This window comes from Embiotoca jacksoni, unplaced genomic scaffold, assembly GCF_022577435.1.
Source record: "Embiotoca jacksoni isolate LCO1_2020_lvr unplaced genomic scaffold, fEmbJac1.0.p SCAF_15, whole genome shotgun sequence".
NCBI lineage: Eukaryota > Metazoa > Chordata > Actinopteri > Embiotocidae > Embiotoca > Embiotoca jacksoni.
Genome location: NW_027185285.1, coordinates 12,617,075 through 12,638,132, shown reverse-complemented (window position 1 = coordinate 12,638,132; position 21,058 = coordinate 12,617,075). Strand labels below are relative to the sequence as shown.

At 45.1% G+C, this 21,058-nt stretch overlaps 1 protein-coding gene across 1 annotated transcript in view; it reads left to right on the top strand.

Moving 5' to 3' along the window:
- Positions 1 to 3,757: 3,757 nt before the first annotated feature.
- Positions 3,758 to 21,058, top strand: part of cacng3b (calcium channel, voltage-dependent, gamma subunit 3b) — a 28,908-nt gene continuing 11,607 nt past the window's right edge. The window contains 1 exon segment of the mRNA XM_069149699.1: positions 3,758 to 5,234. Within this exon segment, the coding sequence (XP_069005800.1) occupies positions 5,018 to 5,234 (217 nt within the window). The 5' untranslated portion in view covers positions 3,758 to 5,017.

Below are 21,058 nucleotides of genomic sequence, written 5' to 3'. Positions count from 1 at the left end.
AAGCGCTGGAAAACTTAAATGAACTTGGAGAGGCTGTGAGGAGCTTACTGCTGCAGCAATTCATCTTTAAAACAATATAAAAACAATTGAATATGCAACAGTTTACAGAGGGAAACTGCTCAGGGTTTGAGAAAACATCTTCCTGTACAAGTGGACTTAACAGAAGTAAAAAGAGAACCACTACATGTCTACTCAGGCCTTCGTTAAGTAGAGGCAGACACTGCTGCTGGTCGACTTCCAGTTGGCTCCTCAGGATGAAACAAAATAGTCATATGACTCTTCTGAACTTCCTGAGTATTATTTGACTGACTAGATCATATTCTGATAAATTAATAGCTTTGTGGGATTTGTAAGGCAACTCAACCACTTTTCCAATGACTTTGTATCAGAAAAAGTCTTTTTTGGTTTATGGGAGTTGTGGTGGCGCACTTTGGCCACCATGCACCCCAAAAGGTCAGCTCTGTTTGGATCATTTAGACCAGAAGGACACAAATGACCTGTGTGGTTTTTTTTGTTTTTTTTTTAATCAAAATCAGGATGACGAACGCAAAACACACTAAAATGTTTAGTAAGATCATGATTTTTAATCATTTTCATTTTAGGAAACAAAATGTTTTGTTTATTTTTAACACCATAAAACACAAATATGTATTATGCATTTATTCATCCTAGTTGCACCCGCCACATCAGCTCATAAGCACGACAGCATGATTCTGTTATGATTATGTTTAGGCGATCACACTTGGTTGACGTTCGGGAAAAATGGCTGGATATTGAAAAAGTCGACATTGATCGGGAGCAGACTACAGGCATGTTTACTCTATTAACATATAACCAACACAACTGTCTTCCCTTAACAAGACCTAACTGCTCCTAATTTGTCACTATTTTGATTTTTCTCCATCCAATCACGTCAATTTCTCTCTTGTTCCATCCCCGTCTTCCCATCGTTCCTCTCTGTCTTCTTCCATCTGCCCTTTTCACACTTGCAGCCTCCATCGGTGGATTTCCCATCTTGTTTTTCTTCCTTATCTCTCCACTCTTCTTCTCTCCCTCCTACCAGTCTCATCCACTTCCTCTTCCTCCCTACTCTCCCCCTGTGCTGTCGTTCCTCCTCCCTCCTTTTTCCACATTCCCTCCCTCCTCTCCTGTCTCTTACCAGAGGTGAGAAGCTGTACTTCTCTTCCTGAAGTCATTTCTATGTTAATGAGTCTTCTTGTGAGATAACGCAGGCAGCAAGGGCCTCGGACACACACACACACACACACGCACGCACGCATACACACACACACACACACACACACACACACACACACACACACACACACACACACACACACACACACACACACACACACAGTGGCAGAGCAAGTGAGAGGGATGATAGGACCTGTCAGCGCTCTCTCTGTTGATCTGTTCATGCATTTATTTATCTGTAATCCTTCTCCCTCTCTCGCCTCACTTTCCTCTCTCTGTTTGTTTTTGATCACTTTAATTCCTGTGTTTCCTCCCGTGTTTAGTTTGCAGTCAATACAACGACCGCCAGTTCCATCAGCTAAACAACCAGTCACTCTGTAGGTCACCACATCACTCCCTCCATCTTAAATTCAATTACTCAAACACCGACGACAGAATCCTGAAATTGTGTAGTTACTCAAAATACCAATGCTTACAACCCCAGTCTAAGAATCACACTCATCTGTCCACAGGAGGACAGACAAAGAGAAAGAAATGCCTGTTTCCTGTGTATTACAATACAGTATATGTGTGGATATTTGTTACCTCCTTGGGACCTTTTCCGGTATAAACACCGACCTTATCAGGACCAGTAGTCCTCATGAAGAACGAAGTGCGGTCCTAATGAGGCAAAATGTCATTTCTGACTGGGAGTGAGGTCTGATGCGAGGTTAGGTGTCATGAATTGTTAAGGTTAGGCTGAGAATTGGGGTTATGCTGTCCTCAATGAATGGAAGTCAAAGCAATGTCACTTAAAGGATAGCATGGAAACGTGTCTGTGCATATTAATTAAACAGTTTAAACCAAGCAGCAACCAGCAGTGACCTCATCCACTGGTTTGTTAACTACCGTTTTAAGAAGCCTGGAGTTTGGATTTTGCCCGGCGCCATCTTGCTAGTTCAGAGTGGTTTGGAACCAGAAGTGACCACATTTGGATGAGCAAGGGAGGAGCAAGGAAGGTGGATCTGACTCAATTTGATTGGAAACCAGAGGACACTAAGCCCCTCCCACCTATAACGGAAACCTGACTGCACCACCGATGTTACAATCAACAGACACGCTTCAGAACATACCGCTTGTGGAGCCCTAATATCCAATAATTTATGGGATTATTTTCCTCCCGACCCCTAGTGGCCCTTGGTGGTATTGCACTCCTCATTTTTCAGACCTGGATGCTATGTCCACTTTAACAAACAGTCCAAATGGTTCAGACATGCTTAAGAGTCTATATACTCTTTACTCACAGATTAATGAATGGGGCTGTGTGTTCAGAAAGAACGAGAGACGTAGAAATAAAGAAAAAGCCTCCCAGTAAATAACGATAACGATCAGAGAGGAAACATATACGTGAAGTAGTTACTGCAGTCTTGTCATCCTCTCGTTGATCTCCGGTGAAGAAGACATTCTTCCATTTGTTGCGTCTAAACGGGAAATACAGCGCGCTTTAAAACAGTCAGATCTGATCAGCCGCCTGATTTCCATATGTACACACACATTACACATCAGAGAGAGTCACGTGAGCGCAGACACGAACGCCTACAGTAGGCCACTTGCCCTCACAGTTGTGCGTCCACGTGCACGCGCGCAACTCCGCTGCGTTAAGTGAACTATGAAGTGCGGGCCGCCTTGTGTGGAGGCCGTGCTGGAGTGGCTTCATTAAAAACGGTCCGTGGCTCTTTAAGTGGCGTCTCTGCTTCTCTCCCGGGCGCGATTCTCCATGCATCGCTTGCCAATCTCTCTCTCTCTCTCTCTCTCTCTCTCTCTCTCTCTCTCCTCTAACTAATCAGTGCGGTGCAGGAGCTGCTGGCGCCGCGCAGGCGGAGGAGAGAGGAAAACAGAAGAACAGACGGGAGAATAACGCCACGCTTCAAATGAGCACCAAGGACAGCGCCGCGCTCAGCACCACGGACAGCGCCGCGCTCAGCACCACGGACAGCTCTCCAGACGCGGCGGAGACCCGCCGTCGGGCCGTCGTCGCTCCTAAAAGCCTGCAGTCTGCAGTCAAAACAAGCAGGCGGTCTGAGAACAAATGGTTTCCGCTTTGTAACGGAACTTTTGTGTGAACACAGTCCCACATCCAGTCACAGTGTATTTGATCGCTTGTGAAACGTGCGCAGTGCAACATAAGCTGGCGGGCTCGCTTTCAAACACATGAAGTGGCGCGTCTGGCGACATATAAGAAGAATCGCTGGCAGTCGAAGTGTTCCTCTCTCTGAACCGGGGCCCCGCGTGTTTTATAGCCGACTGACGGCGTCGCGGCGGTGGGCGGGGCGTGCAGCGGCGAAGGGAGAAGATTAGCTCCTGACGGCCGCTGTCAAACACGAACCCAATCCGAGCCGAGCCGCGCCGCCTCGGGCGGAGTTTGAGGAGACGCGCGGTTAATTTTAGTTTGTGTTGGTTGGACAGAGGAGGAGGAGGAGGAGGAAGAAGAAGAAGAAGAAGAAGAAGAAGAGGAGGAGGACGAGGAGGAGGAGGCGACGGCTGTCATCCCCCCCCCCCCCCCCACACACACACACACACACCCCTCGTTTGTACCAACGGGCACGTTTCTCGGGAGCGAACCCAGGCGGGTGTAGCTGTCCTATCGGCTCCATCACCAGGCGAACATCGGCCGGTTTGTCCCGGTGGCGGTTGAACTTCGACAGCGAAGAGAGCGACATTTGATCAAACCTCGTCTTGGTCTCATTTCTGCAGCTCTTTAAAGCCCGTTTAACTTGCGCGTCTCTTCGCTGCAGAAATCTCCGATTAAAAGGTTTGAAACGAGTTTCCGGAGCCCGCTTCGGACATGGAGGGGGGACAGACGACATGTCAGTGAGTCAACAGCTGGATCGCAAGACACAAGACGGATCTCGGTCAACGTCCGCTTGATAGGCAGCGCATGGGCTTCATTCATCCTTCATTCATTCAGTCATTCGACAGGAAACGGAACAAAAGATCATAAATCCGCTGGCCGCCTCATATTTCTGGCGCTAGAGAGAGAGAGAGAGAGAGAGAGAGAGAGGAGATCCTTCAAACCCGTGAAGACATCCAGCGAACTGGAGCTTCATGCTGCGGGGGGGACATCAGTAAAGACACCAAACGACCCCCCCTTTTCTGTCGTTGCTTTGAAGATGGAGCCCCCCCACGCAGACCGTGGCTGTTAACGGCTCACAGACCCAACGACGGGGATTTTTTTTTTTTTTTTTTAAGAAGGTAACTGGAAGATAAAAGGAGACACTGAGAGGAAGAAGGAGACGAGAAGCTCTCCGGCTCGCCCCGCGTAACCCCGGGACAGATCAAAACGGGAGTAACCGGCAGGAGGGGAGGAGAGGCAGGATGTGGCATCGCCGTTCCCCTCCGGTCTGAATGAGTGTGGGCAGTGTCGAGCAGCTGGGGACAACCGGTGGTCGTTAATCCTCCGGTGTATGGGTGTTGTGTGCGTGCGAGTGTGTGTTTGTGCACACGCGTGTGTACGAGGATGGTGGTGGTGGTGGTGGTGAAAACCAGTTTTTGATGCGCGAGAAAGTGACGTGCCACCCTCCCACCTTCCCGCCCTTTGCCACGAGTCTGTTGTCAACTCAACGAACAAGGCAGCCAAGTACTTCATTTTTCTCCCACAAAATCACCATTTTTACTTCTATTTCTATTTGTACTATTATTCATTGTTGTGAGTGCCTGTCCGTTCAAGCCCTCACTCCGACTCTCCAAGTCTCGCGGGATATAAAGGAACTAAAAGGGTGAATCTAAAAGCGCGGAGGAAAAAAAAAAAAAAAGAAGGTTAAGACAAACAGGAGCCGCCTTTATGAAGATGCTGATGTGTGACCGCGGCGTCCAGATGCTCGTGACGACGGTGGGCGCGTTCGCCGCCTTCAGCCTCATGACCATCGCCGTCGGTACCGACTACTGGCTGTACTCGCGCGGGGTCTGCCGCGTGAAGAACAGCGGCGACAACGACACGAGCCGCAAGAACGAGGAGGTGATGACGCACTCCGGCCTCTGGCGAACCTGCTGTCTGGAAGGTACGTGATCAGTCTGACTGACTGGCTGTGGCTGTCTCTCTGCGGTGTGTGTGTGTGTGTGTGTGTGTGTGTGTGTGTGTGTGTGTGTGTGTGTGTGTGTGTGTGTGGACATGTCTCTCTCTCTCCATGGCTGGTTTAACACACACACACACACACACACACACACACACACACACACACACCTGTCTCCCCTACTGTCCGCCTCTATCTAACACCAGAGGAGCGATGGTGTACCCGGTGTGTGTGTGTGAGTGTGTGTTTGCCAGTGTGAGTGTGACAGCAGCCTAATCCCTGTAACTCAGTTCTTAAGAAGCAGTTCCCTTGGTGAGTTCGCCCCGGCATCTCGTTCCTCCGCCGCAGAATAAAGTACGAGAGGAAGCACGAGGCCGTCATCACGCTGCACAGCTGAAGGTACAAATAAAGCACCAACGGGCACAGACACAAGGAGCCGGCCGTCGTGTTATTGGCCAGTCAGCAGCACGAGCACCTCGGACGTGCGCCTCTGCTGCCGGGACGCGGCGTTGTTACCAGGTTGCTCTTTTGAAGTCACGTTGTCGTCCCGCAGCAGGGAGTCGGAAAACGCAGGTCTGGGGCGGGCTGACCCCGGGCCGGCTCCGGGGTCCGCCGTGGAGATCACCTGTTGATTAGGAGAACACACAGTCACAACACGACCAATTTTGTTCGCTAAATCGCACACTGGTCGCTGATAATAAAAGAGAATGATGTGTTTCGGGGAATAAGGAGTTTGTAGCTGTTCCTGGAGACGGGTTTGGGTTTTTGTTTGTTTTTTTCCATCGAATGGAAACTTTGTAAATACGGTGTCTGGAGTCCACTACGTGAACCGCATCTTAAGGCAAATCCACATTCATCGCTGAAGTGTGGATCGCATTCTCCCCACGGCCTCAGGTGGCATCCTGCAGTCATCCCCAGCCATCGCAAGCAACTGGAGGATCGAGGCGGAGGAACGCCCAAAAGTTAATGACTCAGGCTCTCTTTACACGGGGGGGGGGGGGGAACATGCTCGTCCAAATCAGTCATAATGGCAACGATGTGAAATTTGCGACACTCGTTCAGGAAAAGGGTTCAAATAGATTCACGGCGGCTCATCGTGATGGATTCAAAATGGTGAATATCGACGCGACCAAAACAAAAACACGGTTTGAAAAAAAACCCAAACGGACGTGCGAACGGATGACGTGAAACAAACGTCCCCCCGGGGACGCCTTTAGATTTCAAGAGACACGTCTGTTTGTCTTTAGCTCCACGCGGGGAAACCCGGACTTCGGCGTTGGATCGACTCTCTTTATTATCATCTGTTAAACCTGACAACCAAAACCCGGACCGGAAGGAGAGGCTTCGACCTCGTCTGTTCGGGGTTCTGTTGCTTTTCCTTCCCAATGAAAGCGAACGTCACGTCGTGATCGACATCGCGAGGACTTGTCCTCCAAATGAACCGCGAGTGTTTGCGTAAAGCTTCGTGGCGAGCCAGCTAATATTTGTAGAGATAAACAACAAACATGGCCTCGCCCGGAGCCGTCGCAGCAGGGCTGAAGCCACCGCACCGTTTTCAGCCTCACAATAAACCAAAACAGGAGAGCCTTGCGTTTCTTTGTGGTTCACATGCTGGCGGACCTTTTCTGAGACAGTAAAGGCCGAAGGTTTACTTTGACCTCTTTGAAAGGTGGTTAGCCGCTGCTCATGCTGAGCGAGCTCGAAACATGAAAGGGACGTCGGTGGTGTCATCGAGCTCCTTTCATGTTTCATTATTCCTTGAAGACTGAAGGCGACCAAACCTTCACCACAGTACTTCCTGTCTGATGCTTCATAATGACTTGACAACCTCTATGGAGAGGCCAGTAAACGTTGCTTTTCAGTTACTGTATCTGTGTGTGTGTGTGTGTGTGTGTGTGTGTGTGTGTGTGTGTGTGTGTGTGTGTGTGTGTGTGTGTGTCTGCGCCAAACAAAAGCCCATCTCGTTCTGGGGGGTCAGAGAAGGCTATTAGAGGGCCAGATGGCGCAAGTATCAGGTTTATTGAACGCCCACTTTCATTGACATACACACCGTCACCGACACACACACATACACACCGTCACCGACACACACACATACACACCGTCACCGACACACACATACACACCGTCACCGACACACACACATACACACCGTCACCGACACACACACATACACACCGTCACCGACACACACACATACACACCGTCACCGACACACACACATACACACCGTCACCGACACACACACATACACACCGTCACCGACACACACACATACACACCGTCACCGACACACACACATACACACCGTCACCGACACACACACATACACACCGTCACCGACACACACACATACACACCGTCACCGACACACACACATACACACCGTCACCGACACACACACATACACACCGTCACCGACACACACACATACACACCGTCACCGACACACACATACACACCGTCACCGACACACACACATACACACCGTCACCGACACACACACATACACACCGTCACCGACACACACACATACACACCGTCACCGACACACACACATACACACCGTCACCGACACACACACATACACACCGTCACCGACACACACACATACACACCGTCACCGACACACACACATACACACCGTCACCGACACACACACATACACACCGTCACCGACACACACATACACACCGTCACCGACACACACACATACACACCGTCACCGACACACACACATACACACCGTCACCGACACACACACATACACACCGTCACCGACACACACACATACACACCGTCACCTACACACACACACCGTCACCAACACACACACATACGCACCGTCACCGACACACACACACATACACACCGTCACCTACACACACACACCGTCACCAACACACACACATACGCACCGTCACCGACACACACACACATACACACCGTCACCTACACACACACACCGTCACCAACACACACACATACATACCGTCACCTACACACACACATACATACCGTCACCTACACACACACATACACACCGTCACCGACACACACACATACGCACCGTCACCGACACACACACATACATACCGTCACCTACACACACACATACACACCGTCACCGACACACACACATACACACCGTCACCTACACACACACATACACACCGTCACCTACACACACACATACACACCGTCACCAACACACACACATACACACCGTCACGCACATAAACACCGTCACCAACACACATACATACACACCGTCACCAACACGCACACACTTGTAATTGCATGAATAAATAGACATATTACTCCCAAGCCACCAAATAAGCACAGCTGCGGGAGCAGTACGCCATGTTAACCCAATGTCAGCACAATGTCAGTGCACACACACACACACACACACACACACACACACACACACACACACACACACACACACACACACACACACACAGGCTCACGTGTAAGACACAGAAACATGCAGATGCACACACTCATGCATAACTTCAGTGAATAAGTTCTCTTTGGTCATTCTGTCCATCTCTCCCCGTCTTCGCTCATCCCCAGATCCCCGGTTGTCATGGTTTTATAATTCATAAACACCTCATAAATTGACAGGAAGTGGATGTCCGTACATGTGGCTCGTACTCTGCCCGACATCGGCGAGTGAGTGAATGAGAGATAGAACGAGAGAGCGCGGTAGAGAAACATCATGTATGCAATGTTCTTACAGTAAAGGCATTGAGCAGTCATGCATGCAGACTGTGCAGCATTTTACAGTGGCACAATTTATTTAACAGTCGATACGGGGACGGAGGAAAAAAAACAGCCTGAGGAGTCATCTTATTTCATCAAAGGAAACAAAAATTATTTTTTTGCTCCAAACATCATTCATAAATGAGCCAATAATGAGCTCTAATTGGACTGACCCCATTTGCATGTGGTATTATCTTAAGATCTTATCTAGATAAAGAAAAATGGGTGTTACTGGAAGGTTTGTGTGGTTTTTGTAAACGTATCTAAGCCAGGTATAAATGCAATCTGTCCTGCCCGACCAGTTGAATACACGTCTAACTCCGTCTCTTCCTCATGTCTCCACCACCCCGCCTAGAAGCTACAGACAAGGCCTTTCTCTGCAAAGTGAAAATGAGCGCTGCCCGTACAGCCGTGTTGTTCCACTTGATTTGGGGAGCGTCGTATCTGTTAAAAAAAAAAAAAATGTCAGCTCTTCCTGCCCAATCTGTGAATTAAGATTCCGGACAGTCTTTGAGGAATGTAAAGGCACAAACCCTTCTGCAACTGTGGAGGAACAAACAACGACAAGAAGAGTACAAAGGAAAAGAGGAGGACGACAGCATAAAATGCACTAATATCCAAATAGATCTATAACATCCTCATAAAATACAATCTTAACAAAAAAATATCACAATAAAAGTGTAGCCATCCTGCTTTTTATAAGCTTTTAATGTCTGTGTATGAAAACAGATGTCATAACATCCTTTTAAAATGTGGCTTTTCATATCAGAGTAAATTTAAATCACTTATTCCCAACTTTTCAGCCAAAACCACAGAAAACTATGAAAATATATGTAATAAAAAAAAAAAGAATATTGTGACTGAATGACTCCACAAGCTACATTTACCTTCCACTTGTTGCAAGTCACTAATCACCAACACTGCAAAAACACGGAGTAAGCAAAGTAAGAAAAATGTGTGCCTTCCTAGGAACAAGTCCAAAATGAAAAGAAGGATTGAAGTCAGTGAAAGAGAAATGTTGAGTTCATAAAATTAAAGATCTTTCTAGAGGCATCTATAACGTCCTATTTGTATTGTAGCAAAGGGGCACACATCCCACAACACACACCGAATTTAGGTAACAGGGAAGCTTATTAATACCAGGCATAGATAAATATTGAGATGTACATATTCAGATCCACATGCTATGAATGGAGGTTTCTGTACAGTGCAGCAGGCTTCACAGGATCTGTATGCTTCCTCTGCCGACTGACTGTGTGGTCACGGCGTGATTTCTTGCATGCAGTAAATGTTTGTGTCTCTGCAGGTGTACTGAGGTGCTGTGATAAATGAGCATGAGGAAGCCAGGAAATGAGAGGAGGAGGATGGTGCAGGAGGAGGAGGAGGATGGTGCAGGAGGAGGAGGAGGATGGAGGAGGAGGATGGTGCAGGAGGAGGATGGAGGAGGAGGAGGATGGAGGAGGGGGAGCTCTGAGCGAGAGGATAGTGACAAAGCATGAATGAAGAGAAACCAGAATGTGCATGAATGAAGCGGGGGGGAGTGGTGGAGCGGGCGGGTCGGTGCACAGTGATGGATGAGCTGTGCATGGCCTCTGTTTCAGGGTGAATCTCTGGGGAGTGTTTGACCACACCGGGGATCTAAATGATCACCTGGTAATAGAGAGAGGGGAGAGGGTTTTAAAACCGAGACGGGGATAGAAATGATCGCACAGGTGGCTGCAGGAAGGAAGAGGGAAGGAGGTGGAGGAGGGAGGTGGAGGGATGAAGGACAGAGTGAAAAAAGGAGGTCACAGCACAGAGAGATAGGCATTAATTAAAGATGTGGGGTGTTTGACCGTGTCTGGGATAAAAACAATCACCTGACAGAGAGGGACCCCGGGGGTAAAGATAGAGGAGGTAACAGAGAGGGTGAGGGAGAGATACAAGATACATGGGCATGGGGGGGAGGGGGGCGGCTAAATAATTACCTGAATATAAAAAAGCAAACGGAGATAGGTGAGAATAAAGATGGAGACTAATGTGGAATAGCAATAGCAATGAGGAGGGCAAAGAGAGGGAAGAAAAGGGGGACTGGAAGGGTGAGGAGGAGGTTGAGCAATCTACTGGAAATACAACCGGGATTTGAAATTATAGACATTTAGCAGACAAGGCCAAATTCATCACACACAGTCTTTCATTCGTTTCCGTTTTCATTTGTAGCCAATCATTGTGATATTTTAAGAAATTTAACCATTTTATTTAAAGGAACAGTTCTGCATTTTGGCAAATTTGACCTGTTTGCCTGCTTAGTGAGAGTTACATGAGTAGATTGACACCAGCCTCATAAATGTCCATTACATATAAGACACTGAAAAGACAATTGCCAATTAAAGAAAAAATTGCAATTAATATGAAAGACAGGATGAGAAAATTTGTTTATTATTGCTTCTAAAAAAAACATCAGAACTCTGAGTGATCAGTGAAACAGGCATGGTCAAAATAAAGCTCTGTACCGTGCCAAAGCGTGCAACACACCCATTAGTCCACTAGAGGAGACGTGTCAGTGTCACTTTATGCCCCACATAGGTGTGAAAAACACACATAGAGCAAATTGGTTTTGGTTGGATAGAACAAACAAGCAAACAAACAGAACTTCGACCCAGGAGACCAGTGTTCAAGTCTGAGAAAGCAAAAGTGGATTTCTTTTCAATAATTTACAGACATACTGTTACATATTTAACTTAGGAAATGTATGTTAAGTAACCTAACATACAGAAAGTTACCTCAAATTACGTATTTCAACCCAAACTATGAACTTTTCTAACTCCAAGTAGGTTTGGTGCCTGAACGTAAGGCAGCTTACTTTTCACACCGAGGCGGCAAACTGTCACACTGTCACACCTCTAGTGACCTAACTGGTGTATTACATGCTTTAAATTATGTAAGCAGCATTTATTCTTTAATCAGTGCTTGGATTTTACTTTTCTATACCTGTGTTTTATTTTTCAGTGCAAATACTTTTGTAGTGTTTCAGTGCCAATGTTTACATTTTTGATGCAATTTTTTTTTTTTTTTTTTTTCCCACTGCCAAACTGTAACGCCACTGTCCTGGACCTGAACAGAGATACAGTAAATTACTGCTCTCAGTTAAAAATTTTTTTTTTTTTTTAAAAAAACACCTCCATAACTCCCCATAGAAGAGAAAATTGACATTTGCACACTTCAGTTTTTGTAGGGATTAAACAAACAATATATAACGTAGACATTAGTGAGTTCGAGTGGTGATTTGTGATCAGAGCAGGCGAGCTTTCTTTCCTGTCCCCCATGTTTAGTTAACCGTGTCCTGTCTACTGCTTCCTGTCAAACAGACATGAGATTGGTATTAATCTTTTCATTTAATTTCCTGCCAGGCAAATAAGCACATTTCCCAAAATATCAGTGAAAATGTTCCTGTTGTGACAAAGCTGTGAATATTCATGTTTTTCTGAGCAGGAGGTGACAGGAGAGACAGAAGAAAGCAGCATGAAGCCAAGTGTGGATACAATCGACCTCTCTTTAACAGAGAAATAGATAGACAGAGTGAGCAGAGGGAGATGGTGTAAAGAATGAATAAAGAATTAAAAAAAAGAAAAAACCGATGGTAATGACAGAGAAGAGGTCGGTTGAGAAAGGATGTGATACAAATGATAAAAGGAATAGAGTCGCTACACAGGCTGAAAAGGTTGGAAAAGTATGTAAAAACACTTCTGTTGAGCTTGAAAAGAGGGAGGATGCATTTTAGAAAGAGACACTGGACATTTGGCCATAGTTTCAAAGGACATTATCAAAGGGAGGGAGATGAGGAGGGAAGGGAGGAGATATAGAAGGAGATCGGAGGTTTGACTCAGCCAAAGGAAGTGAAAAAGTAAGTGGAAAAAAGTCACGAGGGTTGAATAGACGGAGTGAAAGTAAATAAAGCGATGGAAGAGGCTTGACCACCTGACAGAGAGAGAGCAGGGATGTGGGAGAGATGGGGGGCAACGAGAGGACAAAACAAAACCTGAATATGAAGATTACAAGCAAGTTGTTTCATACAGTAAAAGAAAAAAATAGTGTGTTTGGGAAAAAAACAGACAGATAAAGTGGGTTGCTAAAAGCAGTGGTTTTATTCTGGTATGGTAGCCTACTTTATACTTTAGTTTAATTTCTGAGGCAAATACTCATTTTTAATCATCTGTAGGCTACAGCTACTGTACACCAATACTAATAATAGTTAATAGGGAGGGAAATTTGAGGCAAAAATGCCACTCCATAATAGCTCAGTTACTGTATCTGATTGACAATTAATCGATTAGTTCCTCCCGCCCGCACGTGCACACACACGCACGCGCACACACACACACACACACACACACACAGAAGGAGAGATTTACTGGCGTCGTAAACTCAGGCTCAACAGATGCCATCCAACTTCTAAAACCGTCGCCGTGGACGGAGTTGATGAGAAGAATGTCTTCAGCTTCATCTTGGAGAGTTTGTAAAGTCCAACATCAAACTGACTTCATCTGGTGATTGATTACTGATCAGTGGATGGACCGTCTGCTTGGTGCTTCACTCTGATGACTGCTTAGCTGTGGTAGATGAATATGCTAGCTTTAGCTGCACCCCATCGTCTTTTTTTTTGTTTTCTTTGTAATGAGCTCCACACACAACTTTCTGACGGCTGTGATCGTGTTGGCTTGTTTCTCCTGTCCGAGTAAATGTGTGGATATCTGTGTTGACGAAGGCTTCTAATAGACACGAGCTGTGTGCTCACATCGGGCAGCTGCACACAGAGTGTCCTCGTTTCACACAGACCGCCGCAGCATACAGTCCATGCTGAGACACACCGGGGACATGCTGTCGATGTTAAGGAAGCTGGTGACTGAGATGACGGACTTTAAGCAGAGACTCAATGAGAAGATTTGTATTACCAGCCACAACCGCCGTTAGCCGTCTGACCGGCTCACCTGTGACCCTTCGGGGACGGCCTGATCCCCAGGTTGGGAAACATTGGTCTAAAACTGGACTAAACTAAAACAATGAAATGTCTCCCACACAGAGAGACATTGGTATTGTTTCGGCTGTGTTGTATCTGCAGAAAGCTGCTGTATTTGTTCATTTTGTATTCACTTGTAGAAATCATGTTTATTATGCAGTGCAGTAGACACTCAGAAGTCTGTTCATTATTTTATTGAATTTAGTGTATTTCAGAGTATTCAGTGTTTAATGTATTCTCCGGATGTAGACTTCTAGTGTCGAACTCTAAGCATTATCCTTCTGTACAGTGAAGGTCAAACATCCTAGAGAAGAAGCATTTTATTAGTGGAGGGTGACTTCAAGTGCAGATTTATACAATTTTTGGAGGCTCCTCAGTTTCCCTTCAAGAGAATTGAGCACGTTAACACTCTTGGTTTAACATACTCCAATCAGCCATAACATTAAAACCACTGACAGGTGAAGCATTAAAAGGCCCAACAGTAATTCTTCCCTTTATAACAATTACAATGTTTAGTTGTTATTCATTCTATTTGAGAGATGTATTGATTTATTTTCATTTTCATCTTGGAGGCTGTAATTGAAGGTCCTGCTAAAATATTAGGATCCCTTTCGAGTAATATCCTGTGCAGTTCATCAACAGTCGCATCCTTATGAAGGGGATATTTGCTGGGGTGTTGTATTATACTTTATGCTTCAGCTGTCAGTGGTTTAAATGTTGTGGTTGATCACTGTAAAGGTGTAATGTACTTGTGTCTAAATACTTTTGGCCTTTTGGTGAGGAAGGATGTCTGAAACAAGCATGACAGTGATGGAAGACGAGAGAAGATGAAGGGGAGACTGGAATGGGATGAATGGATGTTTTGTCGATGTGAGTAAAATGAGGTGGAGTGTGTGTGTGTGGGGGGGGGGGGGGGGCGGGGGGGGGGGGATGGGAGGGGGGGGTGAAACAGGAACAGTGAGATGTTTTGGAGAATGGCCGAGCGAGAGAAGAACAGACTGAGGAAGGGGGGAGGCGAGGGGGGGGAGAGAAAGAGGTGTGCAACCGAGCAGAACCTGCCTCGTTCTCTTTCATCAGCCATCACCGTGGAAACTAGCCTCTTCCTCTCCTCTCCCGGCTTCTCCCTCCTTCGCCTGCGAAGAGGTAATCAGAGAGAGTGAGAGAGGTAGAGACCCAGAGAGGAGGGGAGTGAGAGAGAAAGCGGCACAGTCACCCAGACTGAGCTGTCAGAGGCGCTCTGAGGAAACAAGCGGTCCAATTTGCTCTGCTTTTCAACTTTCTTTCTTGTCCCTTGCTCACTCCCTCCATTTCTGTTATCTAGTTGACAAAGCCATTTAAATTTTGAGCGCATGTGTTTGTGTGTGCATGTGGCCGGGTTTACACAGACCCCTCACATGCAGCTTTTGGACTACATGCCAACTGATTGGGGACAGCTCGCCTGGGACTGAGGCTGCCCCCCCCCCCCCCCCCCCCACACACACACACACACAAACTACAGCACTGGTCATTTGTTCAGCTGTCGAAAAGGATCTATGTTTATGTTTCAGGAGCTCGTGTGCTCTGCAGACATGAAGAAGTCGGTTTATTGGTTGGTCGGTTTATTTTTGTTCCATCTAGATTTAAATACTCAAGAACCACCGGTTAGAATGACGTGAAATATTCTAGACATTCAGGGTTTCTAGATAATGTGACAAATTACTTTGGTGATCCCCTAACTTTTCCATCTTGTGCCATCATAAGGTCAAAATTTCAATTTGTCCAAGTTAAAATTGCCTTCGGTAGTAATTTTTCCATCATGTTTTGTGGCCTGACGCTTTTTAGTAGCAGAAGATAATGTATCCCCCCTGTCATGGTTTTGGTTTTCAGTGGTTGCTTTGCTCCCTTCGACCGAGTGGCATTTTCACACCTGAAAGTCCAGGAAAAGGTTCATGTTTTGTTACACATTTGATCCGGTTAGTTTGAGTTTCACATTGTAATTTTGTCAATTGAAAAACCTACAACGTCATGGCTGTATCGCAAAGAATTGTGGGTAATTAATTTGTTAAAGTCTTGTGAAGTCTGCACCCTGAGCCAACTCTCTAGAAGTCTGTTACAATAGATGGGTTGTGGGTTTTGACCTTAGACACACACCTCCAAGGTCAATGGGTCTGCAGGAACGGTGAAGTGGAGATATTTGGAATTAAACATTTCTCTTTCCACATTGCTTTTTTGTGCCACTTCTTTCCAGGAGTCAGTTTTTGTCTTTGAATCTTGCCTCTGATGTGAGTTCTTGCCTCTTCCTGCTCCCTGTCTCTGATTCGCCTGCCTGGTTTATGTAAACTTCATCTCTTTGCAAGATAAACTCGCAATTCGCTTTCACTGCCTTGTTTCACCAGTCGTGCTTTTGGGTCCTCTGAACTGAATTCAGTGTTTGTGTGCGAGAGAGTCTGCGATCAAGGACAAACATCTGGCACCTCATGGCTAGTTTGTCACAGTCATGGGGCATATCTGGACTCATAGTGCAGTTTGTGTTTGTCTCCTTTTTGACCTTGTTTTGAGGCAGCATTTTTTTGGAGGGGAGTTTTTATCGTGTTTAGTATGCCTGCCACATTACTTGCCTGTAATTTCACATGAAGAATGAGACCGATGCAGCGTATTTTATGTGAAATGTTGAAATATTAACTGCAGAGTTATAAAACAAGGATATCATCTGATAATGAGATGCAAGACCTACATCTGTAACAAGCTCAGTTCATCTATTTACTATAATTATTACTATTATCGGTCCCTTATCTCACTTTATGTTTATGTTCTGGCGTGTTCATACGTAAGTGACAGCAGCAGCAAACGAGGCTTAGCAGGAGAAACTAGACCACAAGGTTCAGATAAGACACACGCAGGCAGACAATATTGCACATACTGGACTCCCATCTCCATTTGCTGTGTCCCATAATGCATTGCTGTGGCTATGGTTGCAGCTGCCCTCGGGCAATCCTGACCTTTGAGAGGCAAATGTCTCCTAATAGATGTTCCCACTGTGTGCGTGTGTGTGTGTGTGTGTGTGTGTGTGTGTGTGTGTGTGTGTGTGTGTGTGTGTGCGTGCGTGCGTGCGTGCGTGCGTGCGTGCGTGCGTGCGTGTGTGTGTGTGAAAAGTAGTTTGTGTCAATGTATGTTTTCTTGTGTGTCTTATGTCATTAGTGTGGGTTCGTTAGTTTGTTGTTGATTAGACTAAAAAAGACGACACAACAACCACAGTTTGTGTATTTGAACCACACACCACACACACTCACACTCGGCAGCCCAAGAACACACACATGCGTGTCCTTAGAGACACACAACCAGTCACAAATGAGCTTGTATGTCAGTGCTACTGTATGTTCAAATGAATGCGTGTTGTTGCTTATGATCATAAATGCTTGCAAGGATCAAAGAGTTATATGTGTGTGAAATTGACAAAAGAGCAGATAGGACTCAAATCAAGCTACAGAAGTGAATCCATGCTCTGCTCAGACCTCTGGTGGATTAGAAGGAAACAAACTCTCCTCATTGTTTACTGAAATGAAAGTAAGCTGTTGAAACGTAAAAGCTTTGGCATAAGGCTCCTCTTAACTGTATTTATTCTGCAGCGTCACAACAGTGGGAGCAGATCCCGATGTTTGAGGGAAATTTGTTTACAAGAGATGTTCCAGTTATCCTGAGGTATTCAAATTTATACACAGACAGCTGAAAAGGCATCTGTCTGAGGCATTTCTGCACATTTGATAGAGTTACAGTAGTTGTAGAAATTACGTAAGTTTTTAAATGTTAATATCATCTACACAAAACAGACATTATGTTTAATATAGGGATGGAAACATTACGCCAAAATACTACTCAGTATTTGTTGGGAACTGATTGCTACACAAAGACACACAAAGCCTGACAGATGCATATCTGGGCCAGAATGTCCTTCAGTGCCAAAACAAACTGTTAAGCAAACTGAACATGTCGTCTCATTATTTCATAAACCATTTGATAAGGTCAGATGATATTAAAAGGACAATATCCAACATGCAGCTGATAGAGTTGAACTTTTTGCTGCGCACGTAGAATAATCAAAGTGGCCATTAGGAGCTGCGCTTTGATCGATCGCTGTCCTTCAGTATGAGTGACATGGCTGCTCGCTGAAGTTTCAGGAGGCCTCAGCTGCCGCAAGAAGCTCTGCTATGGTGAATAGTTTGTAATAAAATGTGATAGGCTGCCCAGGGTGTACCAAAGTGAGCTGGGATAGGCTCCAGCCCCCCCGTGACCCTGTGCAGGATAAAGCGGGTATAGATAATGAATGGATGGATGGATGTTTTTGTTGCATCAATATAAGGCATTTTAACTCAAATACTCATCGTTAAGCCTCCATGAAGAGATGTGGATGTTTTCTGGTTGGAATAAAAAAAACTATTAAAGCAATGAAATGCAAACAAAAACTAAAATAAAACTATAGAGCACCTTCCTATCCTGAGTGAGACATTTATGTGCTTGTTTTAATGGTTTTATTAAATGTTGTAACACAGACAGTAAGATTTTTTTTTGGAGGAAATATGGATTTACATTAATTAATAATATGCGTTGAGCCCATTTTGAGCGGTTTTGATTTAACCAGCCACTTGAGTGCGTTGGATTTCTGTAGGTGCCACCATTCATTCTCCTTTTGTTGTAAAAAAAAAAAAAAATCCAAAAGGAAACAATGAGAGAAATGAAAACTTCTCCTAAAATACTTTATCCCCCCTTTTTCTTCTGTCTTTCTCCGCCATCGTAAACTGGAGGGCTAACATTGTTGAGGTTGAGGGCAGCAGCATAATCAGTCTGAATTAGATTGAGAGGGTGACAGCAACAGGCGAAAGGATTTGGAGACACTGAGTGAAGATACGTCAAAGGTTGGAAGTCAGTCAAAGAGGAAAGAACAAAAGTGAGATGGGCGATGTAGTCCAAGTTACAGTTTTTTAGTTCATGAAACAGGGTTGTCCAACTCTCCAACAAGTAAGTGTGTGTGTGTGTGTGTGTGTGTGTGTGTGTGTGTGTGTGTGTGTGTGTGTGTGTGTGTGTGTGTGTGTGTGTGTGTGTGTGTGTGTGTGTGCGAGTGCGCATTGAAGGGGTGTTGGATCATAGGCTGGTTGTGACACTTGACATAAGTCTGTGTGACAGCTAGTGACTCACTGATACAGTATTTGAAGGAAGCTCACCAAAACACACACACACACACACACACACACACACACACACACACACACACACACACACACACACACACTGTTTTAGCTACAGTAGTAGGAAAGTGCATTGGACTGACAGTGATCCAGATCTAGACTGTTAGACAGCACTTGGTCCTTCTTGACTATTTTCTTCAAATCATTTTTATTTAGATTTCTCTATGATCCATATTTATCCTTTGATAAGTTGGGAGCTTGTCCAAGTTGTTTCCTTACTACTTGTTCATTGCCTGCTGTGATGGGCTGCAGCCCACCTGAGCTGAACAATAAAGCAAGAATAATAAAAAAAAAAAACATGGATACGCACAACTAGAAAGTGCACACCTCAGCCAAAGATCCAATCAATCATGTTAAGAGAACTCAGCTGTATCTATGTATGCAAACACGCTGGAAAATCATGGAAAATCTATCTGTGTGAAGAAGTCCTTCAAAAAAAAATCCTGGATCAGCTGCAAAACCAATTATTTCATTTCTTAAGCTTTGGATTAACTTCCTGCCAGATTTAAATAAAATCAGTGAAGGAAGTGAAATTATTTGAGTTACAGTCAGTGAGACAAACGTGCTCAGAAACACACATCCCCTTGATGAAGGTACAGTATTGATGCCTCTTAATACAACAGCAAAACAGGAAACGTGTTAACGAATAAAGCTGGTGATTCTGTGGTTTTGTTATTTTCGAATCTAACAAACTACATTTTAAGTTTGCGTCTGTCTGACTTACTTTCCATCTGAGGCACTCGGTTCATTTGTTCCCACCGACATAAATCTTTTAAAGCAGTTCCGTATCACCAGGAAGCCGAACGTTAGCACACTGTGACCCAAACAGAAACCAACGAGCTATGATATCCCGAAAGAAGCAGTTCATCTAAAAGCTGCTGCATAAACCTCCACAAAAATATTTAACACTTATCAAAATTTTAACTGCTTCAGAAAATATTCAGGTTTGTTTTAGAGGACAAATAAAGAGACAATTCATCATTTCAAATACCACAATAACCCAGACACGAGGAAATCCTTTTGCTTTTTGCTGCTGCTGGATTGATGCATTTTTACAGAGTCTGAACACAGAACAGATCATTCTAATACTTTTCACCTGCATGATGTAGCCTCAGCGACTGTGCATAAATTTCAAATGTTTAATTCCCCCATAAAATATATGAAGCTTGTAATTTGATTCAGTCTCTTTTCCTTCTGTAAGCAGCATTCAATCAAGCTGAAATATAGCGTTGTTGTTTCAGAACCATGGTCAGCACTGTTGGTTGTTCGCTGTCACGATTTATGTATTGCGTTTGAACTTTGCAAAGTCATTTTGAATAAGTCCTTATACAGTCGAGGTGCCTTGCTAGCTAAGTAGTGTTGCTCGTTGAATTTTTTTCCATTGAGTTGTTTGTTTAGCCAGAAAGCAGCTCATGAATAAAGATGGGTATAAGAAAACAATAAAGACCCCAGCTGAGGGCAGTGGTCCACACAACGAAAGCAGCAATTATATTGCCGATCCCAAAGTTAATGTGATACTTCAACCCACAGCAGAGATGTTACCTGGCCAGTGGCGACCAGGTCAGGAGTGCTGGAACTACCTGCTCTACTCTTATAATGGAAGTGAATGGCTGGAATATTCAGTAGGGTCACCTTTTGCTTTCCATGTCAAAAAATGTAATATTGCGTCCGGTGCAAAGCCTATTGTGACATATGTAAAAGTTATACATCATGTGTTTGATTGCCTTGTTTATCCCACCTGCATTTTTCGAAGACCCGCCCCTCGACTGCCTCTGATTGGTTCTGATCCTGAAATTCTTATAACCATCTCAGCAACCTGACAACTTTAA